This window comes from Fusarium proliferatum, assembly GCF_900067095.1.
Source record: "Fusarium proliferatum ET1 genome assembly, contig: FPRO_scaffold004, whole genome shotgun sequence".
NCBI classification, from domain to species: Eukaryota; Fungi; Ascomycota; class Sordariomycetes; order Hypocreales; family Nectriaceae; genus Fusarium; species Fusarium proliferatum.
The window spans coordinates 2,858,603-2,882,956 of record NW_022194793.1 but is presented as its reverse complement, the minus strand read 5'-3'; the positions used below and the strand labels follow the sequence as shown (position 1 = coordinate 2,882,956).

Genomic DNA, 24,354 nt, shown 5'->3' with positions numbered 1-24,354 from the left:
CGTTGGACCTATTTCAGGGTTTCAGGAGATCGGTCTCGGACTTGGACTAGCAAATAGATGGCGCCAAGCGCATGGCGAGGAAGATTGGATTGCTAAATGGATGTGAGTCCTCTGATGCGAGGCTTGTAAGATTTAAAATATCGAATATAATTATCACAAAAATCAATCGTGATGTTTCAGAGGCCACCTGAGGTGAAGGGTATAATTGCGGTCTCTGGACTTTCAACGTGGTTAAGGTCGTATTTGCTGGAGATGAGAGCTGCTGGGACGACGTAACTCAGCTCATAAGCCAATCAGGGTCATTTAACACAGCACGGTTGGATCCACTGTCAGGGGTCTTCCCGCCAGTCAAGCTAACCCACCTTTGGTATGCTTGTTGCTAGGGACCTACTGGACTGAGAGCAGAAAAAAAGTTTCAATGGAGTCTTCCTTGATGAATTTACAGCTTCATCATAATTTGAGGTTATAAGCCGAGATTTCCAGTTGAGCAACATAATCGGATACGGAATCTTTGTTCAAGCATACCTGAACCTCTTCTGCGACTGCTGTACTCGTCTTTTACACGTGACGGCGCAGTATCAACTTCAAGTTGATCTTGGCCATTATCTTGAAGCTTCAACTTGTCGCAAAGCATCTGAGACCTCACAAACTATCCCAGAAACCCTCATAGAGGATCCACTGGTCATGGCTGCCTCACTACCACCCGATTTGCGGGTTCTATGCCGCAAACTCACCTCAATTCCCCCAACTCAGCTCCCTCATGCGCTGCCATCTCTCATCAACCACATCCTACACTGCAAGGAGCCATTGTCAGCGCCATCAGACCGCAAGGTCAAGGATAGCGCCCCAGAAGCCGCACAGCTTGTCCATAAGCTCAAGGCTAGCATCACTACTCATCTTAATGGTCGGAGCCGTGAGGCTAGGTTCGCTGCAGTGGCTCTAATCAAGACTGTCGTTGACGTTGGTGGATGGGAGATCCTACGAGGCTGTCAACCATGGGTCACTGGACTCCTGTCTGTAGTTGAGGTAAGTCAATGCACTCAGTTCTGTAAGTTCAATATTAACGATCCACAGAAAAGCGATCCCATTGCTTCAAAGGAGTTGGCCATTGTGACTCTTACACGCATCTACATCTCAGTCCAGCCATATCAGACCCTTGTCCGAGAGATTGCCACACCAACAATCCCAACATTTGTTACAGCTTGCATAAAGCTCATCAGCTTGCCCAAGAACGGCGAGAAGCTCCAAACGCCCCTGTCTGCCATTGAGACTATTTGCGACTCCTTATCAGCCTTGATTCCTCTTTACCCAACAACCATCCGGCCTTCAAACTCCAAGCTCAGAACAGCAGTCAAGCCTTATCTTGTTCCTACACAATCAGATGAGACTGTAGTTCCACAAAGCCTTCAGAGAGCTTCGCGAAAACTTATTATCTCGCTTCACCATGTCGCGGCCAAGGCAGGAGGTAGTGATGAGTGGGCCAAGTTGATCGACACTCTCCTGAAGGAGCTGCACTCTACAGCTGACCAGATCCTGCGAGCCGTTGAAGAATCATGGGAGGGAACAGGCGGCTTCACTCGATCGCAAGTTGAACTCGATAATGAGCCAAACGGTGTTGGTTCATCTGCGGATGAGCTCCCATCGTGGTCAGGAATCAACGCTGGGGCTGATCGTTTAATTGGCCTTTTCCAGTATCTGTCTGATTGTCTTCGATATCCTACCAAGGCGCCCGTCACGATACCCACAAGCGCACTTGTTGATGCTGCATCTCGGTTACTTCTCATAGCCAGACTCTCGCCCAAGTCCCAAACATGGGATCAAGCGCTTCAGACCAACGCCGCGATTGCCAGAGAAGAGAAGGATGAGCTCTGGGCTGCGCTACCAGATATTCACATCGCTGCTCTGCACCTCATTGAAGCCTTGTTCCAGCGTCTGGGTCAGAACGCTGTGTCTATTGCCCCAGAGATTCTTGACCACCTTGTCCGAGTTTTCAAGTCAGGAAACAACCTTCCCACAGTCCGAACGACTGGATACGCCGTCCTCAAAGAGATATTGCTTATTTCTGGCCCAACACTATCCAAGCCTTCCGTTGGTAGCTTGGACCCTATATTTGGCGCTTGCTGTCGTGACTTGCAACAAGATGCAGGTCATCTTAAAGAGGCTGAGAAGCCAGCGGCAACTGGCACCGATAGTAAGAAGAACAGCATTGCCGCTAACGCTGATCTTTTTCTCCAGCCTCAAGCTGCCGCCGTTGTCTCAACCCCTTCCCTAGAGCCCAAGCACAAAGCCGCTGCTGCCAACCTCTTGCCCGTTATTCTGTCAAAAGTACCACAACGACATCTCAAGGCTTCTTTGCGTGGTCTGGTTGACCAGACAGCTATTTTGACAAACAGCCATGACGCTATGCTGGCAAGTGTTCTCAACCCATACAAGGACCAACGTGGCCGGGTGTATCCTAGCATTCTTCCCCATCTTACTCAGCAATTCCCCGATGACAAAGGTCTTGAGATTCTGCGCACGAACATTCGTGCAGGCGCTCAGAGTCTCGCTGAGAGTGAAGAGTCATTAGAGGCTCTCCCTATCGAGGAGGAGGAGGAAGAGGAGCAAGATGAGGAGATGAAGGATGGCGATGTCGAGGAGCAAGAAGCAGTGCCTGAAAAGAAGGGTGATCTGTTCAAGCCAGGAACACTGCCCACAACTCCACATGCCGAGAAGAATCTCCCCATTCAGAGCAATCCATTTGCCCCTATCGAGAAGGCTGCTCCCTCTGAGAATGCCTTCGCTCGGGCATCCTCACCGCCAAAGCGAAAGCACGAAGGTTCAGATCCTGCACCTCCGAAGCGACAGGTCCTGGAAAAGTCCTCTTCTCCTGACCGTGTTCTCCCTGCGCCCATACCAAAGACCCCAGTTGTGGCTAAGGAACCTGAAGAGGAAGAGGAAGAGGATGACGACGATGATGATGAGAGCGTTCATCTCAATATGGAATTAGACGATGATGAAGATGAAGATGAGGACTAGCCATTTCACACAAGACATAGAAAAGTAATTTCAAGAAGTTTATTGGGGTATAAATATATATGAACCGATCCCTAGCCTTCTAGCCTTCACCCGACCTTCTTCTTAATGCACAATAGCACGTCTGCATCCAAAGCGGCCGTCGTCTCAATTAAATCCAGAAACGGCCCGCCAACTCCTCCCTACCATAAGAACGCCTTCGAGCAATGATGCCACCTAGTATACGAAAATATGAAAAGTTCTGCTAGTCTCAGTCCCTGAGCCAAGCGCGACGCTTTTCCTCCTTACGAGCCCTTCGCTTCTCTTTGAACTGCTTCAGTTCAGCCTTGGAAGGCTTCTTCCCTGAACGCTCTGCCTTCAAGCTTCGGCCGTCATGGGCATTAGCTGCGGCCTCAACGTCAAAAAAGGCGTTCATCTGGCGCTTTGATTTGGCTTCATCACTATGGCGCTCGGGCCCTTGGCCAGCAGATTGGAATTGGCCTGTGAAGCGGTTGAACGTTGCTGTTGCGGTGTATATCTCTGAAGGGTCGGCGATCCCGGTGCTTATGGTCGCAAATCGGTCTTCTTCCTGTGTGCCTTTTGCATACCAAGCATTGGGATCGTAATCGCCATGGATTGCCGGGTTGTAACCTCCAGCGACAGGTTTCTCTGAAGCTGGAGGTTGAGGAACGCCTGGGGCTGTGCCTAGGGCTGTGCCTAGGGCAGCGGCTATAGGAGCGCTCGTGGCAACACGAGGGTTGTCCCACTGAGACTTCCCGGTGAAACGATTCACGAAGAACCAAGCCTGCGTGTTCGGGTCCCACTGACAGTCCCAGCCATCATCCTCTTGTTGCGGTGCAGGCTCATTGGGCAACGGAGGGCCACCAGGTACAGGTTCGCTTGGCAAAGGTGGTCCATCTGGTGTTGGTTCGTTCGGCAGAGGAGGCGCATCATCATCATTGGGGGCGCTGTTTGGGTCCTTAGGGGATTCAGAAGCCTCTCCGTCTTCGCGATCAGAACTCTCGTCCACTGCTTCGATTGCGCCGTCGCGCTTTGGCGACTCTGGCTTTGGCGACTGGGCTGCGGGCTCCTCTACGCCTGCGGATGGCTTAGGCGACGACATGGCGATTATTGCGGTTTTGTTGTGATGTTGAAGCGTCTATCATCCCAAAAATGAGTTTACGAAAATCGACAGTGTCATCATGATACTTATGCACCTGGAGTTTGTCTTAGCAAAGATGAGCGAGTGTGGTTTTGTCATCCAGTTAATGGAGTCGCAGGCTACGCTTCACATAGCAAGAGTGCTTTGTGCACGTCGTCGAAAAACGAATCGCTGTTGGTGATGACGCAGGATATAAAGAGATGGTAAATGCAGATGCGAATAATAATGAGGAATGAATCAGCGGCGCCTGTAATAATGCTGCATAAATTACCTAGGTAGGCGGGGCCTCCCGGTAGAGCGAATGGTGCTAATCACGTGACCGGTCCAACCTCGAAGTTTGTCAGTCTGGAATGTCCTGGGAATACAACTTAACCTTACTGAGGGTATTCTCAGTGCCATGCAGCAACCATACAGCATCAGACCCCAATGCGTCTAATCTGTCAGGTCCATCATATCTGGAGAATGCGTAATTAACTGTCATTATCGCAGGATGGTGTCTTGATTACTTGTCCAAGGCCTCCCGCGAGGGAATTAGGCTAAGCAAAGCCTCGACCGTTCTGAATGGGCAAAGACCTCAAGGAGGCCCATAAGCCAATTCAATAGCTTTCAGCTCCTAGCATTTATTAATGACAATGCTTTCGTTGATATTTTGCCTCTGCTTCTATTGTTTTGTGGTTGATTAGTTTTACAACAATGTTTTGGCCAAGTCGCTTATTTCATATATGTCTCTATATGTTAGTAGCCACGGTTCATGGATCATCAAACGATGAGTGTGAATGCTATCTCACTAATGGCGCCAACTCTGCATATTACTCACGGCACAGTTTCTATGACTACCGAAACCTTGGGAACTATGCGGGAGTTCCCAGTCCTGTCCAAAATGCTTCCAGGAAAGCAGGTGTAACAAGCGACTATTTCAACAGCGACACTTGGGACGACAGCTGGAGCATTCAAGACTGGAGCAATCGCGGGAAAGGCGTCAGTCTCTCAGGCGATGCAACTGTTCTAATGATCAATTCCCCCAACAACATCTACATTGAAAAGAATGACGATGAAGATGCAGCTTCGGATACGTTCCTCACCATGCGAACCATGCGGCTGCCCGGTTTCCAGAGCGCTGCAGAGTTCGACTCTGTGTCGACATATCACTACGTCTCAGTACGGATGCTCGCCCGTGTCACCGGCAGCGCGGGTGCGTGCATGGCTATCTTCACGTACCTTGGGGGTGAGGAGCTGGCCGATGTACAAGAAGCTGATATCGAGATCATGACGCGCGATCCCAAGAACAGGGTCCAGTACACAAATCAGCCTTCTTTCACAGAGGATGGCGATGATATCCCCAAGGCTACCCGTAACGGTACCCTTCCCAAGGGTATTGAGTGGGATGATTGGGTTGTGCACCGACTGGACTGGACGCCCAAACGCTCTACCTGGTATGCTAATGGTCAAGAAGTTGCCAGTATAGAATACCAAACACCAAAGGACCCGGCACAAATCATTCTCAACGCTTGGAGCGACGGTGGTTCGTGGAGCGGGAATATGAGCCTCAATGGTGCTGCATATATGCAGATCCAGTGGATCGATATGGTGTATAATGTTACAAAAGACAACGAGGAAAAGAGAAGCTTCGATGGCCGTGGTTTAGAGGCCGATGCTGGACAACACGGTGGGTTAGTACGACGAGACGATAGTAAAGGTGCATGTAAGGTCGTCTGCAGCATCGATGAGGCCGATGAGGCTGGAGAGACCAAGATTCTTTCGAAGAGTACGGCGTCTCACATGCTGGATATGCGATACTGGACAAGGAAGATGGTCGTGTTTGGAATCATGCTTTGGGTGTATATATAAAGTGTCAAAGCATTGGAGTTAATTTCTAAGTTTTAATCTATGTCGAATCGTTTTACATGATTAGCCTATGAAGGACGTAACGTTCAGGTATTTAGTATTCAAAGTAGAATATCCCCGTGTAATGTTGCCTAGTTCATCATGTCTGACCTTGTCTTACTTAAAGACAATAGCTTCAACAATAACAATAGGGGCTCCTGAACATCACCATCTTCTCCCGCAATTCCCTAGTCTTTCCCCTGTTCTCAGACTCTCATCGAACAAACTCACACCATCGTCGATCATCTAAAGTTACAAGTCCCACTGATTATCCCGCATCCGTTCCGACCCGCCTCCGACTTCAGATCAGAGTCCTCACCCCAGTGTCAACTAACAACTGGGGACTCAAGCAATGAAGCCATTAATAACACTTACATAACGCATAACAAGCCTCGTGGATATTCGGCACTACGCCAAGATTCACCTTGACTTGCTTGACCATGTCCCACATCGTGTGGCATCTTCCCCAGTCCAAATCTTGCTTGGTTCCTTGTTGGCTCCAATCCGCCTTGTCCATGATTGTGCATTTCTGGGGTAATGTTATTGACTATGTAGAGGTTCAGGTGCTGTCCCACTCGGTGCGATCGATGGGGGGGAATGATCAAGAGTTAATGGAGAGCATAATATATTGCACAAGATAGTATTTAATGCGTGCTTCATTCCGCAAATGCTATGTGCAAATCCAGTGTCCAGTTATAACCAACTATTGTATGATTTGATATCTTAAAATAAACACCGCTTCAACAGATCGTTCGTCTGATCATATATAACTTTTAGAAAACCTCAAACATTGCGTCTTCAGTCAAACCAAATCCCGACATCGTAATATAATGCTTGTTTTCTTTTTTCCAGTGTTCTTTCTGCGCCACTGTCTCATCAATTGTTTTAAGCCAACAGGTAAATCTCGCTCTTGAAATGATTTGTCGTTAAAAGTTGTGAGAAGCGATAATTAGGTGCTTTTGTATATAGTTCCGCTAGAGCTGTTCAACACGATATACTCTCCATGCTGATGTGTTCTGTCTTCGCTTGTAGTCGTGAAGTCCTTCGACGTGCCTTACCATCCGGATGCTACCATAGCCCTACTTATGCCCAGCGCCATATTGACTGGGGAATGGGTATGGCTATAGGCCTCGCTGTGGTGAGCCTGTTACTCAAGTCTGTTGCGGTGGGATATATCTATCGCACATCCCGCAGAAGAATCAACAAGTCAGTCGCGTCGAAATTGCCTTTCAATCAAGTGCGACCGTTAAGTGTTCTTATCTTCATGAAGCATGCCAATGGTGCGCGAGGTTTTTTGTCAGGAGTGGTTGGTTTCTCAACCCCCCAAACTCTCGACCATGGATTTCAAGACTTGAGCGAGAGCTGACGGGAGTGTGGAGTCTTCCGTGATAGCAGCTCTTCAGACGTCTGTCGATGAATGGACCCTCTAGGTGACCAATTCCAGAGGTTTGTTCGAGCTCCAAGTTCACCTCATGTTGGCTTGTTCGAACTGAAACTGTTGTCCGTTGGGAAATGCCATGCTAGCACTCAATCCGAAAGGGTCCCAGTCCAAACCATTCTGGTCTAAAAGCTGGGTCATTGACGGATATTGCGAGTGAGTGGTTTGTGGCTGTTGGACGGGTTCATGAGATGGTGTCATCTGGTGTCCAGGTCCGCTAGAGGCAGGCGACATCATCATAGGCTGCTGGTTTTCTCCATTGTAGCCCGAGGCGTATCCTCCGTGGCCGGCTGGTGTTTCGATTTCAGGCTCGTCAATCATGCCATCTTGTTCATATTCTTGCTCTATATGGTTGATTAGGATATGTTATCGATAACGTAACACGAGAAGACTTACCAAGTTGTTCAATATGGTTTTGGAAGGCAGGAGTAGGGTAGTAAGAAGCTCCAGATCCTGTTTGACCTCCACGTCCACCGTTCTGCATCATCGATGATCGAGGGACCTGTGTGTTCTGAGACATCTGTTGCTGTTGCTGCTGGGGTATCTGCTGGCGCGACATGCTAGTCATCGAACCTCTCATCGACATGTTATCCGAGGCTGCAGGAGAGAAGGCAGAGCCGGTATTACTCGGCGAGTTGGAATGGGACGATGGTGTAGGTCGATTCTTGGGTGAAGTAGCATTTGAATGAGGTTGCAGCGGAGGTGGCAGTACTGGCACAGGCTCAGCCTTGGGGGCGATGTTCGAGTTTGATCGTCGAGACTGGTGGTGTCGGTTCATAATCGCACGCTGGATAGGAGGAGGCTGAACGAGGTTCTGAGGCATATGGGTTGGTCCCAAGTTAGGACTACCCGTCTTGGCGCGAAGTTCAGCCTGGACATCGATTCCCTTTTCGAGGAGAATACGCTCGAGAAGCGAGTTCTTGTATCGAAGCATCAGACACTCATCGGCAGCCGTGCGGTGAGCCGCCTGGAGGTTGTGGAGGTTGGACTCATGGACGCGGATGGTCTCTTCAAGTTGTTTTATGTATTCAGTTCGGCGTTCACGAAAAGCAGCTTGAGCCTGTCGGTTCCTCTGCTTTCGTTCTTCGGAAGTCGCATAGATCTTTTCATGTTCTGTTAGTCACTGTTTGAGGGCGGGTATTGTGTATGTGCGTCATGTTGTCTTGGAGAGAGACACATGGGTAAGACCCGAGGAGAGCGAGCGGGGAAGCTGAGTTGTCGATGTCATGGCCTTGATCTATCCCAAGTCCCATCGTGTTGTTTTACAAAAAGCTATCCTCATAAATAGACGGAAAGCAATGCGTAGTGTAGTGTGCATATAATGTAAGTGAGTGGAAAACAAGACAAGACTTACAGGTTTGCGGCCGCCCTTCCTCTTGGGCTGCTGAGGCTCTTGGGTGGCATTGGCAGCAGAGGTTATCGCAGGGTGATGATCGCCCTCAGGGCTGGAGCCAACGAGAGAGTCGGTCTCTTCCCGAGAATGACCGTTTAGGCTGTTGAGATGATTGTTGTTGTTTTGGTGTTGCGCAGGATCCGCCTTATCGATTGACATCTTGTCTGCCATTACCCAGACCGGGCTACTAGACGATTTGCCGCGCAGCGGCAAACGCCCCAGAGACGCAAAACGGGAATTCTGTTACGTGACGAGGTGGAACGTCAAGACGACGACGGGCGCAAAGAATCGAGACAGGCAAGTGTGCGCCCGTTGGGTTTTTGCTTTGCGGTTGCGGGCGTAGGGAGAGCGGGCGCAAGAGATAGGAAATGCAGCCCGGATTGGGGGTCGTACGGGGGTCAACAGCGTACTGGAGTGTGAAAAGGGCCCTTATCAGACACAGAAACGCAGACAAAACCAAAAACGCTTGGCTATCAGAGATGGTACTGGCTGAGCGACAATGATACGCGCTGCGTCTAACAAGCGCCTATCAGTTGTAGTTCGCAGGTAAGGGTCTTTGGGAAACGTAAGAAATTCTACCAAGAGATAAAAGACGGGCTGTAATTCGCGTCGAGTTCTTGGGGGGGACAGTTGCGATAACAGAGAAGGGGATCACTCAGGCCGCAAGGGAATACGGTTTTATGTAATGTAAATTAAGAGGAGGGGGCAGCCTAGGAAACTCCTTCTTTTCTCTGTCGACTCAAGGGCCTTAGCCCTTGAGCCAATCAAAGGCTCGTATTCGAGGGATGAGAGTGGGCTTCCAAGGCCCACAAGTGGAGCAAGGAGACATCCACTAAAAAAAAACCTGTCCATCTCAATCTTCACCTTAAATTCTTCAGCATGGCCCCTTCAATCCATCCTCGTCAAACCATGGGGAGTGCACGGTCCTATCGTGATCTCTTTTCAAACATTTCACATGAGGCATAAAACCGTGAAGCGTTCAATCAATCGCCAACAAACAGCACGCACACGCAGCGTCACTCGCAAGGGGCGAGTGAGAATCGAGTCTACCGTAGCAGGCAGACCGGACCAGGCCAGCCCACTCGCACTCCCACAAGACGCTGCAGCCATGCATGCCCTGGCACTCACACATCCCACTCAACCTTGGAGCTAACTCTTCTCGCCCATCCTCTTTACGGTCGAGCTGAACCCAAGGAAGGAAAAGACCAACCTTGGGCCTGGTGTGAGACAGTGGGATGCCAGAGATACACTCCCTGATAAGCATACAAATGGTCTTTTCGATGCTCGAGATTTGCAGATATACAAAACCATCAGCCCCTCGACCATCATCATCATCAACAAAGCTTTGTTCGTTTTCCGCTCATGTGTCATGTGGCCGCCGGCTGAATGTTTGCTCGGCCGCCGGGCCACTCTCTCTGTTGGCTGAACTGCATGTACTGATCGGCACCTGTAACATCGGAACCCCCGCTTTTGCTCCAGCCCTCTCTCACCGGAAACGCTTCAGTCACTGGGCGGTTGTCAAGAGAGCAGCAAGGGCGGCTTTCGGTTTTCCTAGTGGTGTTCAACGGTACGCGGTGCGCCTTGGTGGCGGAGGGCATGTGCCATAATGCGTTTCTTGTCTTTTATGACAGACTGCCCCAAACCTGGCACCCATTCCATTGACCCAATCATTGATCTGTTATCCCGTAATGGTTGTTGAAATTTTCAGCACTTGTCGCAATCTCTTACAGATGCCCGTATCGAGTGAATTTGAAGAACCTGAGCTAGAAGCTCACAGTGAGATCCCGTCGTGCCAGCATCTAGTCCGTCATTTCATTCTGTCTAGTCGATCATCCTGTCATGCTTAATTACACCGTTTGTTTCGACTGTGACCCTGGCAGTTCTAGAAAACTCAGGGAACGACTTATGACCCATCATTCTGGCGCTATCTCTCAACAGGGATCTGTTTATCTTCAACCCCCGCTGTGCACCCCAACCTTTCTGGCTATCATTCATATCTGGTTGATGGAGGCTGCATCGAAGCCTTCAGCTCTTGTGGTCATCTGGTTCAATATTGAACAGTTACGGCGCCGCTGGCTTCATATACATAGTATGTGAATTCAGCCCCCGTCATGACCGATAACCGGCCTCTACACAACCACATCTGGCTTACGCTGCCAGGTCACTCTCACTCTGGTAAAGCACCAGGTGGAGCTGTCAGCGGCATGAATGTCCAATAGTCAACGTATTTTGCTTAGCGCCTGTCCTCGAGACATCTTGATCCTGGTTTCTTGAGTCCGAATCCTCCGAACCGAGTAAATTATCCACAGCCTATCCCTGCTGCATCATGTGTTCCAACTACACGAAGCTCCCAAAATGATTTGCGCATCTGGTTGTTGTACTGTTTGAAGAGCAGTGTAACAAGTGATTGACGTAGCACTCCATTCTGAGAGACAAATCCTAGAGACGATGAAGTCAGCTCAGGGCACAACTTTTTGGTCTATTTTAGCCTGAGCAACGGTAAAAAGGGCATAACACGCTATGTCCAAGTTGTCTCCACGCCTAATGCTGTGTACTGGCACGGGGAGATTCTTACAGCATGCAACAAAGTCCTTCAACCCTCGAAAGATAAGCGAAACAAGCTGCCTGTTGCATATCAATCTGATAGGACTATGCGGCTGCTCATCATTTCCAAAGACAACAGGCAAGCTACGTTAGCGCATGGTATGACGGCATATCCCAACATCCTGGCATAAAACCTTAGCACAAGGTTTGCCAGCCAGGAACGGAAACGCTTCTTCAGAACTGATGAGTTTTCTTGCTGTATGGCAGTATGTATGTACATATGCCATTGCGTTAAAACAGACTTTTCAGAAATACTGTTTCATCAAACCCAAACCCCAAAAGCCAACGCCTCGATGGAACCTTTTGTCGAAGGTTCTGGCCTGTCCCCAAACATTGATAAGCTGAGGGCATATCATGAGCAAAGATCTGACCATGTATCCCCGGCCATCGGCGACCAACAATCCTCGGCAATAGTTCATGCTCAAAGGCTTGCTACGATGCATCCCATCGGCGTTTACACATGTGCCATGAGTCGCAACCATGGATAGCTATCCCAGTCCGTTGTCTTTTAGGAACAGACGTGCATACGTAGGCCCCAGGCCATGTTGTATGGGTGGTTTAGTGGTGGAGCCTCACATGATGGAAGAAACCTTTGGGTTCCATGTCTTTTCCAGAAGCGAGTCCATGTCTGGTGAAAACTCTGCTCAGCCGATTGTTCATTTCCTGTTGGTCCGTGGCTTGCGGCTTGTTCGCCTTTGATCGGAGCCACAGAGCTTAAGTCCCTTTTTGGTAGGCGATAATTGCTAGTTCTGACAGTGGATTCACAAGTCAAATTTCGATTCCTGCTACCCCGGATCATCATCCACCTTTTGTGGAATTCATGAGGTGTGACAATGCCATGCCATCTTCATCTTGTCTTTTGACGGTAAGAGAGCTCATCCAATCTCAACTTTGGGGTAAGTTGAAGCTCCAAGCTGTCGACTTGACTCTATAGTCCTCAGAGTGTTGATGCCCTGATGTGGATGGCATCACTGAACGCAATATCAACCGATGATTGTGAATAAAGGCTCTCAAGGTTGAGAGCACGTACCATATAATCACTTAAATGGTTGTCAAGCACGCCCTATCGATTCTGATGGGTTAACCAGTTTCAATGGCTGAAGCCAGGCATACACGATGCAACCCTGTCTGCCTGTCTTAATCAATGAAAGTCAGAGAGGCTCTGCCAAGTAAGGTCGAAGATGACGGTTCGTCTCGCTTGACCTAGCGAACCCGCTTGACCTGCGTCTCCCGAACTGCGCCGGTCTCCTGTCGTAACTTAGTTGAGCCTTAGCTTCCGCCCTTGGGCAACAACTTGAGGGTCTTCTCGGTGACGTTGTTCTCATGTTGATGAGCTTCAAGGTCGGCATTTTGTCAGAGAAGATCATAATGCTACTTGATCAAGAAGGTAAATGTGTTTCAGGATTGTCCTTGGTGACAAATCGTTTGGGCTGTGTAAGGGAGTGTTCTCAGGTTATGTCCTCAGACCATGCTTCGCATTAACATGATCTCCACGGCCCTTGGCAATCCCTAGTCAAAGCCACGCAACGTCGGTTGAATTTGCCGAAATTCTCCTTCACCTTCCTCACCGAGCGAGAAAAAACGCTTTCGCCTCAGCTGACTCTCACTGCGTTGACTAGGCTTCGCCGGGATTGTCGGGTCGCGCCATGATGCCCAGGCGGGCTGTTCTCTTCGAGACATGAGGTGTTGCTTCTGGAAATTTTCTAGCGCGGCTCAGGTTACAGCCACTGTGAGATCCGAACAGGAACATCACCCCATGAACCGTGAAGGCGATGTGAGTCGATTTGGTCTCGATTTCACGTCGATCACACATGTGTGAACAGCTGAGACAGGGCGGAGCAGGTGGTAGAATCTCCAGGAAGGGGAGTATGGATAAGTCCTGTTCGGGAAGTTTACGGGCACGAGATCCAGGACGTATTCGGGGATGGACTTTTGTTGAGCGAGACCTTTCGACTATCATCTTACGCTTCTCCACGCCTTCTTTCGGCATCTCCCTCGTCGACACTGGCAAAATCTCATGACAAGATATGATATTTTATAAGCGGAATACTCAACATGAGACTGTTGGGGAGCTCTCGTGACAGGCACCAGATCTCGGTGGCATGATATCCGATTTGGGTATTACTTGCATGCCATGGGTAACGGATGAGGGCCGGTAGATCATATTATGGGCATGTTGAAGCCGGCATAGGGATTGGTCTGTCCTAGGATGTGCTTTCGACAATTCAGTTGTGTGTTGATGGCATTGTCAAGTATACCGTCCGGAGGCCAGAGCTCAGTAAGACTCATACCTGAGCCGCAACATCGGCATCAGCCTTGAGCAAAGTACAGCCTTGAGTATTCTATTGATTTCCTTTTGCCTATACATATGTCTTTTGTCAGGAGATTTACTTAATTTCGTATTTAGAATGGCATGTTGACTTCATTGGCCCATCGACCGTTGATGTTCTGTACTTTGGCCTCGTAATACATAGAACAACGTGACTCTCAATTATCGTAGTGGTAATTTATGACTGGTTGGGCCGCAGTGAACACCGAAACCCTGAGTATTGAAAGCGTAAACCCGCGCGTTGGCAAGTCGTGATGTTATGAAACTGGTGAGATTGACTTTGCCAAGTTTTAGAGTTCCAACGGTATTGCTCTATTATGAGTTAAAATTTGGTCTCAGTAACGCAAGCCAAATGTTGATGTTGTAGAAAGAGAGTTAGACACAGCAATGGGACCTTTAAGACATGTATTGTCACCGAGATATGTCCTCAGTTTGATCAACTTCAACTTGCAAACCCGATGTGATGTGCCACAGGGTAGGCGAATTAAATGATGACGATGTACAGTGCCAGGCCAATATCTGGTGCAAAATACTGTCTCTGGCACTGTGCATAGATACCCGTTGTTATGGAGCTTGGACCATGTAAACAAACCGCAAGCCCCCACCACTCACAACGTTGGAATTCACGCGCCATCTGGATCGAGAGAGATTTGACATCATACCAGAGACCCCCAAAGACATCACCCACGAGGATCACGACCCTTGATTATTGAAATTACCTGCCTAGTACTTGCTTGCATAACTTGGAGTCTTGACCACATTCTTATCACACGCAATGTCTCCTCCGCGCCGTCGCTCGGCCCGGTTGGCTTCTGGTACTACCCCTAAGGTGAGCTCCGTGATGGCATCATGCAATTTTCCCAACAAGCATCCTGACAGTTAATGGCAGAAACCTGCGACATCCAACTTGTCCTCTGTTGTCGAAGATGCCGAGTCGCCTGAGCGGCTTCCACAGCTGAAGAGTCGCAGCAAAGCGAAAGGTAAAAACAATGCCGCTCCATCCTCACCAGCTCCTGCGCCTTCGACACCCGCGTCATCGGCCATGAAGCCCCCCCATGAAGAGATGCACCCAAGCAAAGCTCATCACAATATGGGCGAACCCTCCTCCGCGATGAGACTGGGCTTCACAGACATCAAGGACACCAGCCGCCCTGGCGTTCCGCCTGACACACCGTCCAAGATTGGCGTTCCTGCTTCCGATTTCACGTTCCGATTCACGCGCGACACTACCGATTCCACCCTTAGTGGTGATGCGCAACGTCTGATGGAGGAACTTCGCGGACAGGCTGCCAAGATCAAGGCTGATATGATCGCAAAGCGTGATGCAGAGGATGCTGAAGATGAAGCCCTTGGCCGCAAGATTGCTAAACCCAAGGGCAAGACAAGTCGTTATAGCGCGGCGCATATGGCGGAGTTCAAGAAGATGGACTCTATCGAGAACCATGCGTCTGCTTGGAGAGCTCAAAACGGGCGATTCCAGCCTGTTGTCCAGTCTCTGAAGCGCACACCTTCGAAAGCCAACCTGGAAACGACACCAACTTCTTCTCCTGATAAGTCTGGTCTCAAGCGATCACCCTCGAAGGCCGAACTAGATGTTCCCACACCATCAACACCTCGCATTACACAGAGTCTGAAGCGCAAGTCGTCGCGTGCTAACCTTGATGAATACCAACAATCGCCTTCGCCCAAGAAGTCTACGATGCCACCGTCCAACCTCCCTACCGCCATTCCCGCATCCTCCAAGAAGACACAGTTGTTCCCTAATGTACACCAACGCGTTCCTTCGAAGAGACTCAAGCAGCGGATGGAGGATGACGCGACAACAAATCGACCTCCATCACGCGATGATTCCTCGATTCCTCGACCCAAGCCTAGTGGAAATGGTTCAACCAAGCTACCCGCCTCAAGCTCAAGCCTGGCACGACTCATGAGCCCTACGAAGGCGTCCCTGGCTCACACAGGGAAACCCACCATTTCACTGATCAAGTCTCCTTCCAAGGTCGACCTGAAGAGTGGTCTGCCAAAATCCACCAGTACTTCGCACCTAATGCCTGGTAAGCCGACTACGCCTAGATCTCGAGTCATTAGCCCAGGCCGCTTCGATAGAGTCAAGTCAATTTTGCGCGGAAACCGAACACCTTCTGGCAATGTCCAGACTGCGATCCCACAACCCATGATCTCACAGACACCTGCTCCACCCAAGGCCGATAAGGACAAGGCTTTGCCTCCTCTTCCGTTGACTACTCCTCGACGAAAGGTGACAAAGCACGTCGCTTTCACCCCAGAGGTCACACGAATTGCATTCGAGCAAAACTCGCCTTCTCCGCAAAAGTCTTGTCTCAAGGCTCACTCAACACGAACTTTGGCGGACGAGCAGTTCCAAGGCATTGATGGAACGCTTGCGAAGGCGGACTCCGGGGATGTTGTATACCCTGATCTCAGTGGCTTTAGACCCCTGCCTGAACCTCCCAGCAAACAGAAGGATAATGCACCTGCGTCTGTCCCCGGCAAGTTCACATTCCGCAGTGACCATACGATCGAGTTTGGCGACGTTCCTGTGCTAGGTTTTGGAGCCTCCCCTGGCCAGTCGAGTGTTCGCCAAGTCCGGCAGTCACTCAAGCCTAATGCAAAGATGCCTGGTAGCTTCCCTGGACCTACTTCTCCAATTGGCCCCAACAAGGAGAACAAGGAACCTGGCTCGGCCAAGATCCTGGTTGGAGCACCTCATGGCATGTCCAACAAGAAGCGACACCGAACCAGTTGGGATGAGGAAGAAGAGGAGCAGAAGAGTGCTGAACGTGCAGCCAAGAAGCGTAAGGCCGAGCATGTCCCTGAAGGTGAAGCCCTTCTAGCTCCTCGTCTTGTTGGCGGCACTCCGAGCGCAAAGAAGGTCCGCTTTGGTAGCACGACACCGCGTACCCCTGGTTCTGCCAGCCCTACCAAGAAGCGTGCAGTTCTCAGCTTGAGCCGGCTTAACATGCTTGCTCGTCCTAAGAATCGAGCTTAAGTTTCCACATGGTTGGAATCCACCAAAGTGCAGCTATAGCTGCGAAGTTTTTGAAAATTGAATGTATAATACGGCTTTATGTGTCTGTCGTATTCTGGAGATTGTCACGGCAGATGTTATACAGCCACTGTTATTTGCTTCGTCTCGTAGCATGTTGGTCACTCGATTCTGCCGACACCCAGAGCTTGACACAAGAAGCTAATGATGAAGCGTGCTTTGATTAAGCTGGAGTTTCGAGATTGTTTTTACCTGGCTTTTTATGTTGACAAAGTCAATGACATGCTGTTTTTACCACACAAGACAAAGGATTTGGGCCACTCAAAGGATTAAGGGGTTTACGGGGCGTTATGGCAAAATGCATCAGGTTCTGAGATTAAAATTCAGATGAGAATAGTTCATCATTATATTTGATTGTATAGGGTTGTGTATAAACTTGACACATATGCCTCCCTCTCCCTAGGACTCTTTTGTTTCGTACCTAGGTTACCTTACCCAAGGTACTATCTGATATGTTACGTTCTTCTTCCCTGACATGACCTGCACTTTCCTTAATCTGATGTGTAATGTCCTTGCCGTGGGTAAGGTAGGTAGCCTTTCGCTCTCATATCCATACCTGATATCTTAACATCCGATCCTAGCTATGACACTCCCTCAGGGCACGATCTGGGGACAGTTAAATTACAGCCTTGGTCTTCGGTTGCTCGCTCGTACATTCTTTCACCACAATACCTAACATATTATCGAATGCATTTCTTTACCTTTATGCTTCTACAATGCCAACCCATATTCAAACTAACATATTCACCTGCACGTTCTGCTTCCACGTCTTTCAAGGTCCCCCTCAAATCATCGGCCGTACTGGACGTCTAGCATGTGCAACATGCCACGCAGCGCTCCTCAACCTAGCCATCTGCTGGGTTTGCGGAGAGCTCATATACCGAGGGGATGAATGTGTCAGTTTCGGTTGGTGTTTCTGGCATCGAGCGTATTACGGATGTCTACTCTACGGGAGCAGATCCATTCACCAGGGGGTTTCAGTACACGATCTCTTCCAAGAGAGCGGAGTAGAAGATCGAGTAAAGGAAGGATGTGGAGGGAGAGAGGTGACTGAGGTCCCGCTTTGTGCAGCTTGTGTTGTCGAGGTCGAGGTTGATGGTGCTAAGGAGGATAATGTTGTGAAAAGGGGGCTGAGGAGAGTTGAGAAAGTGGATGGAGGCTTGACCAGGAAGAGATGGGAGGCCAAAAACAGCGAGAAGAACTTGAAGGTAAGCTGCAAGTTTCGCGCCTGCAATTCTTACTAATATTCTTGTGCAGCAGTTCTCCCCTAGCCAACAGAGAACTCACAAGAACGAATATGGTGCTGAGGCCGAGGGCGTCACGGTCAACAAAGTCTCAACCGACTTCAAGGACAACTCCGAGTCGGTGATATGGGTTGACATCTTTGATCCTATCAACGGTCCTTCCTTTAAGCCAAGCCCTCTGAAGCCTATACCGTTGTTCATGCAACGGCCGCCGAGTCCCACTATCCACGAGCGCCAGCGCAGGTCAACTGCCGCCGATACATACCTTCAGCCTCCCCACGATCTGAGAAAACAGCATTCAGCTCCTTGTTCAGTCTGTCCCTCGGAATCGCCTGTGAGAAGTCGATCACCAGAACATCGTCCTCCACGCCAACCATCACCAACTCTGCCTAAAGCACCACCCTGTTCGCCGTCTCGCAGTCGCAGCACCCAGATTATTCCAGAGCACGACTTTATCGACACGAATGACCGGTCTGAAGTGCGGCACAAACAAGCTGTTAGCTGGGTCAGCGTAGAGCCCTTGAAACGACCATCATCTCGACTCGCTCCGTCACGTCGCGCAGAGGCTAATCGTTCAGAGGCAGAGTCATCGGCATACAGAACACCTCCAGAATATCCAGATCAGGTACTGCGGACGCCGTATCCGCTTCCTTTGTCAAACATCAAGACGGCTAGCCCCTTGCCCGCGCAGCTCACGTCGCACTCGCAACGAACTGTGCATGCTACTCCACAATCATCAGAGTATCTTGACCGTTACCAGCCCACGACGACGAGATCGACACAGAATCAGGAGGTGAGAAGATTGAGGAGAATAGATGCAAGCGTGACTGAGGAGGGCATCACGAAGATGAAGCCGGGACAGTCTGAGGGTGGAGAATGGGGAGGCAAGGTTGGGTCTGAGTTGAGACGGTTCTTTACAGGACGATAGAGGATTGTTACACGGCAGTATGTGTTAGCGAATCAGGACCCTATTCACATGCGAATTATGTATCAAGTTTTAAGAGAAGTCTGTTTACATTCGTTACGTGCTCGAGTATTCAGCGAAATCGGACTAGAAGAGCAGTATGAAGAAGCTACCTATGTAGGCTATACAGGATGAACCTCTGAGCTTGGTGATCGCCAAGAGGGAGAGAATTACAGTTTCGGCAAACCAATGAAATGGCTGTATTATCGTGATCATCAGGATAAAGCCCGAGACGGATGAGGTACGTAATTAATCATGATAGCGTTCCTATCGGTTCGGCACCGGAAGCGGAAGCGGACGGCCGAGGCACGGAGCCAAGCGAGATCTTACTGGGCGCCATAAGAACGGTTACGGAACAAGGGAGCTTTGGTATTCAATTAAGCTTGAGACTGATAACATGAGCGTTGTACTGAGGAGACTGAAGTCTTTGTGATAAATTCAATAAATGACTGACTCCGTTGAGGAACGTGATCACATTGACTTTGAGGAGGGGAATGGAGGTTTCCACCAGCCAAAGAAGCCCAGCCGGACCCAGCTAAGGCCAAGCTCTGGCGGGGTAATTGAAAGGTAGGTAGAGAGAGGCAGGTGAGTTAAGTCTTTGAAGCATTGTTGAACTCTGCTGGATTTAGAGTCTCATGCATTGGGCATATGATAGCATTATCATCGAGTAATTGAGTTAATCAAATGGCTGTAATCACGGGCATGTATATACATATCATATCATAGATCTATAGTCGTCCATATTGGCAGCATCCATCATCATTCTTTGGAGCTTACCTCAACCGCGGGGTTAATTGGCCTGCGCTAGCTCTGAAGATCCAATCCAGTTGTCAAAAGTACCCCATTTTCATGCCCTAAATTCCACTCACAAAATTCAAATTTAATTGCAACAAATCGTTAAGCGAGGACAAGGTTTCTAGCGCTTTGCGTGTGCGTCAGAGTTCCCTCAGCGTCCCACCTGATGACCAGTAATAACAGCTGCCTCAGGGCATGTTGTGCGCTGTATGTATGTACTTGAAGAGAATTGTCAGTAGGTACCGTCCCGTAGTTAGATCAGGTAAAATACAAGAGGCAGACGGAGCGGGAGTGGGAAGAGAAAAAAAAAAAAAGAGGTTGGTCCAATTAATAATTGTCTTAGTACCTAAATTTGTTACCAGTAACATTAGACTATGATTTGAGTCTTCATCGTGGGCACCATTAATTAGGTCTCGAGCAAAAAAAAAAAAGGTCGAGAGGGTCACACCACACCAATAGAAGCCAAAAAATACCTACTTACAGTGCCTAAACCTTACGAGACTCCCTCTCTCTCGACTTGTCTCGACTCGACTCAACTCAGCCAAACCTGACTGAGCCCTCCACTCCTACAATCCAATACTCGCTTCGGACCCCCCCCTTCTGCTGGCTGGAGTCTCTACGTACGTACCTCACTCAACCAAACCCAAACCCAAACCCAAACAAAACCACCAAAAGCTCTTCCTCTTACAAGGTCATGCGACCGTAGACCACTCTTCGTCGCCCTCAAGATTTGAATTACGCCCCGGACGGAAGGCGATAAGCCCAAGGCGACGACCAAAGATGTCGGTTGTCACAAAGGTACGGCTCACCTCTCCTCTTCTATTGTTCTCCTCTCCTCTCTATTGTATGCAGTGTACCCCCTGCGATCTCGACTCGAGTTTTGGTTTGGGGCGCTGGATTGGGTTGGCAATTTTGCATCACAACGCCGGTGATCGAACTCTCTTGTATGAGAACGCTCGCTCTCGATGGCTTCAGCAGTCGCATTTGCTTCTGCTGCTTCTCGCCTGCTCCACGCCTCTGCTATTTCTTGTCGCATCGCCCATCCTCTCGCCCATTGTTCAAAACAAGCCCCTCATTCCCTTCACTCGTCATCGCCCATCAGGTTGTTTGCCCTAACCTAACGCGACGGCCTGCCCCCTCATACTAAAACACCACAAATACGATACCGCAATAGCCAAATAACCATATAATCATGCTAACGCTCTGTCCAGAACCCTTTTGCCTACCTCGGTACGATTCCTCCTCTCCCCGCTTTCCCCGCGAGAAACAAAAATCCAAATCTTGCTTCATCGACTCCGATGCCCAATGCCCAACTCAATTACGATCATTCGTACTGACATATCGACTCCTTCACAGGCAACGACAGCGACGGCGAGGAGAAGCCCGTCGTTCCTGTCAAGACCGTTGACAAGAACACTGCTCGTACTACTAAGCGTAATGTCGAGCCCCAGGCTCCCGTAAGGGCCGGTGGTGCTGGCGGTAACCGCCGTGGTCCTGGTGGTAACGAGGGTGGTGAGTTTTAAGCACCGGAAATTGAGTCGATAGCCAAAATACTGACTCGGAATAGCTTTCCGGGATCGTGGTGCTGGCAGCAACCGAAACCAGAACCGATCCACTGAGGAGGCTCCTCGTGATGGTCCCCGAGGCGGTGCCGGTGCTCGTGTCCGTGGTGGTGAGTAGCCCGAGGACTTTGGCCATGGCGAACAAAAGCTGATAATCTGTAGGACGTGGCGCTAGACACGCCCGTGAGCGCGATGACCGACACCCTTCCAAGTTCGGCGGCCACGGGTATGCTTGACTGAATCTCCTGGTCTTGTTCGACATGCTGACAGAATACAGTGGCTCTGACAAGCAGGCTGCCCAATCCTGGGGTGCTAACGAGGGTACTGCTGAGCTTAAGGACGAGCAGGCCGGTGAAGCTATCGCTAAGGACGAGCAAAAGGATGCCGTTGCTGAGGACGCTGCCGCTGAGGCTGCCGCCGCCGAGGAGGAGGCCGAGAAGCAGGTCTCTTACGAGGAATATCTCGCCCAGCAGGCTGAGAAGAAGGCCGCTCTCGACTCCGGTCTCAAGGTCCGTGAGGCCAACGAGGGCAGCAAGCTCGACAAGAAGTGGGCCAACGCCAAGCCCCTCGAGAACGAGGAGGAGGAGTACTTCGCCCCTACCGGAGGCAAGGCACAGCGCCAGCGCGAGCGCAAGGTCAAGCAAACCATTGACTTCGACCCTCGCTTCGTCGAGCCTGAGCGCACCCGAGGTGGTGCTCGCGGAGGCCGAGGCGGCCGTGGAGGTCGTGGCGGAGAGCGTGGTGGTGACCGTGGCCGTGGAGGTAACCGCGGCGGTCGCGGCGGTGCTCCTCAGGGATCTGCTAAGGGCAATGCTGCTATTAACACCAGCGACCAGTCTGCTTTCCCCAGCCTCGGCGGCAACTAGATTGCCTAAGCCAAAGCCTGCGCGCCTCGCACAAGAGAGCGCCCCCCAAAAAATCCCCTGCTTGCACCCTCTCACAGCATAAGGCAAACACGGGTCAACGTCATGCATGTCCCACGCCCTCCCCCCTTTTTCCTTTTTCCCCATCAACTCGTCACGATTATAAGAAGGGGGTGGAAAGGATGCCATATTCGTTGTTCTTCGACAGGTTGAAATGAAAAAAATAAGTTGACCATTGGTTTTTGTGTCTGGCTGGATGGTCTGCGTCCAACGGGCGAAGTGCTGCGTGATATAGGGAGGATTTGAGCTCAGATCTCACTAGCTCTGCTGCACCCAGAAATATTTCTGTCCTCTAGGTCTTCTCGAAGGTTTTCCGTACAAAATTCATTTGAAATGCTCTTATATCTATGCTGTCTGATGTGTGATTCGCCATATGAAATTGAATGCCCTGGGTTACAACCAATAGGCAACGTGGGCGCCTTTACTCTACATTCTATTTACGTAGCATTAAGGCCTTGCAGACTGCCTACTTATTCGTTGTTGTGCATTGCTCGATTTGCTTACTGGCTGTCACCGTCCGTAGGCCAGCATTACCCACCCCCTTTATCTACACCTATAACTAGCACTCAACTTTTGCAGCGCAAACGAGCCCAAAAACTCTCTGGGATTGTGCAGTTCTTTGTTCTCACCGTATAAATGCTTACTGTACAAGCTCGCAAGCCAATAAAAGGACGTAGGCGGAATCTGATATATCACATAGCACCTGTCAGGGATATGGGTAACTAACATATTGCGAACGACGAGCACTTATTGTCCTAGCACAAGGATGATTTGAATTCCCTTAGAAGAACATATGGACTGTTTACAGCTTGAGATATTGTTCTTTCCAATGAGCTACGTCGTGTGGTGAAGCCATCCTTGGAACCAGCATTCGAATCAACCTTGCGAAGCGCCTTGAAGCAAGAACTGCGTCAACTTACACCTCGAACAGTCTCCTATGTTCTATAGAGCTAGTAGAAATAGTCTATGTTCAGTGACAGTCACTATGTGCTTGCACTCGCAGCTCTTAGTCAGCTTCGCTAGAGCGACCTTGACTTGAGGCGTAACTCGCTCATTTTTTGGTCGTTGAAGCTTGTTTGAGCTCTGATAAGCTTGATAGACTGAGATAGGGCTCGATTATACGAGTTGAAATAACAAAATGTGCTTAATTATGCATCTTAATGGCCCCTTTGGCCTCAACGTCCTTGAACGGGCTCTTTTTTATTTAAGCCCCTTTTCCATCGACCAGATTATTTTGTAAGTATTGAACTGTTTTCGAACAAATGAACATAATTATATGGCTGTTCAGTAGCTATTGGAGGCTATGCTAGAGAATTTGAGTATAAAAGCCCGTCCTTGGAGGGCTTCATTATTTTCCCTCTCCACTCACTTCAGAGCCAAACAACCTCTTGAGAATACTCCAGTAAGGGTGTGACGATACCAAAGCAATTTCACAAGTATCCTTTGCCATCATTTCATGCTTAGAGCACTGCCTACATCCAGTAGTGGCCAAGCAACCACAAACCACCACAATGAAGTATTACCAACCCATCGACCCTGAAGACCAGGAGAGCGATGAGGACAATATCTTCAAGCAGTACCTTGAGCGTTTTTGTCTCAATATGGAGTATCACACGGAAAACTTCAAAGCTGCCTGCAAAGATGCCCGTGATGAGCTTCATGATAAGCTTCGCTGCAAGTTCAAGCAGCTCCAGGAGTCGATACATTGTCGTATGAAACGTCGACGTTAGGTCAACACTCCACTTGGCTTCGATCTGTAAGTTTGATCATAGCGCTGACAAGAAGAGAGATGAGAATCATGGTGAGACCGAAGAACAATTGTGTAGGTATTAGAAATCTGGGTTGAGATCCAGGGGGTGGGGTACATATTTGACAACTTTCAGCACTGGTATCTGGTACGTTTAAGGATAGTAGTCCTAATAAACTTGTACACGCCTCATCCAAAAGTTTCTTCTTTAAATAAGTGATGTTTTGCTATGATAATGACACTATACTGGT

The 24,354-nt window shown here is 49.6% G+C and overlaps 8 protein-coding genes across 8 annotated transcripts; 6 read left to right on the top strand and 2 right to left on the bottom strand.

Annotated features, from left to right (window-relative positions):
- Positions 1-684: 684 nt before the first annotated feature.
- On the top strand, positions 685-3,018 carry FPRO_05103 (uncharacterized protein; the record flags this gene model as incomplete). The annotated part of the gene is made up of 2 exons (XM_031230684.1): positions 685-1,026; positions 1,075-3,018. 2 exons carry the CDS (start codon positions 685-687, stop codon positions 3,016-3,018), a joined length of 2,286 nt encoding a protein of 761 aa, XP_031080796.1.
- A 247-nt stretch (positions 3,019-3,265) lies between these two features.
- On the bottom strand, positions 3,266-4,117 carry FPRO_05102 (uncharacterized protein; the record flags this gene model as incomplete). The annotated part of the gene is made up of 1 exon (XM_031230682.1): positions 3,266-4,117. One exon carries the CDS (start codon positions 4,115-4,117, stop codon positions 3,266-3,268), a length of 852 nt encoding a protein of 283 aa, XP_031080795.1.
- Positions 4,118-4,888: 771 nt separating this feature from the next.
- On the top strand, positions 4,889-6,004 carry FPRO_05101 (uncharacterized protein; the record flags this gene model as incomplete). The annotated part of the gene is made up of 1 exon (XM_031230681.1): positions 4,889-6,004. The coding sequence occupies one exon, from the start codon at positions 4,889-4,891 to the stop codon at positions 6,002-6,004; it is 1,116 nt and encodes a 371-aa protein (XP_031080794.1).
- A 1,501-nt stretch (positions 6,005-7,505) lies between these two features.
- FPRO_05100 (uncharacterized protein) lies at positions 7,506-9,030 on the bottom strand (the record flags this gene model as incomplete). The annotated part of the gene is made up of 3 exons (XM_031230680.1): positions 7,506-7,822; positions 7,875-8,580; positions 8,833-9,030. The coding sequence occupies 3 exons, from the start codon at positions 9,028-9,030 to the stop codon at positions 7,506-7,508; spliced, it is 1,221 nt and encodes a 406-aa protein (XP_031080793.1).
- Positions 9,031-14,579: 5,549 nt separating this feature from the next.
- On the top strand, positions 14,580-16,811 carry FPRO_05099 (uncharacterized protein; the record flags this gene model as incomplete). Its single annotated transcript, XM_031230679.1, has 2 exons — positions 14,580-14,633; positions 14,694-16,811. 2 exons carry the CDS (start codon positions 14,580-14,582, stop codon positions 16,809-16,811), a joined length of 2,172 nt encoding a protein of 723 aa, XP_031080792.1.
- A 773-nt stretch (positions 16,812-17,584) lies between these two features.
- FPRO_05098 (uncharacterized protein) lies at positions 17,585-19,040 on the top strand (the record flags this gene model as incomplete). Its single annotated transcript, XM_031230678.1, has 2 exons — positions 17,585-18,076; positions 18,126-19,040. 2 exons carry the CDS (start codon positions 17,585-17,587, stop codon positions 19,038-19,040), a joined length of 1,407 nt encoding a protein of 468 aa, XP_031080791.1.
- A 1,611-nt stretch (positions 19,041-20,651) lies between these two features.
- Positions 20,652-22,299, top strand: FPRO_05097 (uncharacterized protein; the record flags this gene model as incomplete). The annotated part of the gene is made up of 6 exons (XM_031230677.1): positions 20,652-20,669; positions 21,083-21,101; positions 21,228-21,383; positions 21,439-21,543; positions 21,596-21,659; positions 21,711-22,299. The coding sequence occupies 6 exons, from the start codon at positions 20,652-20,654 to the stop codon at positions 22,297-22,299; spliced, it is 951 nt and encodes a 316-aa protein (XP_031080790.1).
- Positions 22,300-23,867: 1,568 nt separating this feature from the next.
- FPRO_05096 (uncharacterized protein) lies at positions 23,868-24,202 on the top strand (the record flags this gene model as incomplete). The annotated part of the gene is made up of 2 exons (XM_031230676.1): positions 23,868-24,066; positions 24,129-24,202. 2 exons carry the CDS (start codon positions 23,868-23,870, stop codon positions 24,200-24,202), a joined length of 273 nt encoding a protein of 90 aa, XP_031080789.1.
- Between the last annotated feature and the right edge of the window lie 152 nt (positions 24,203-24,354).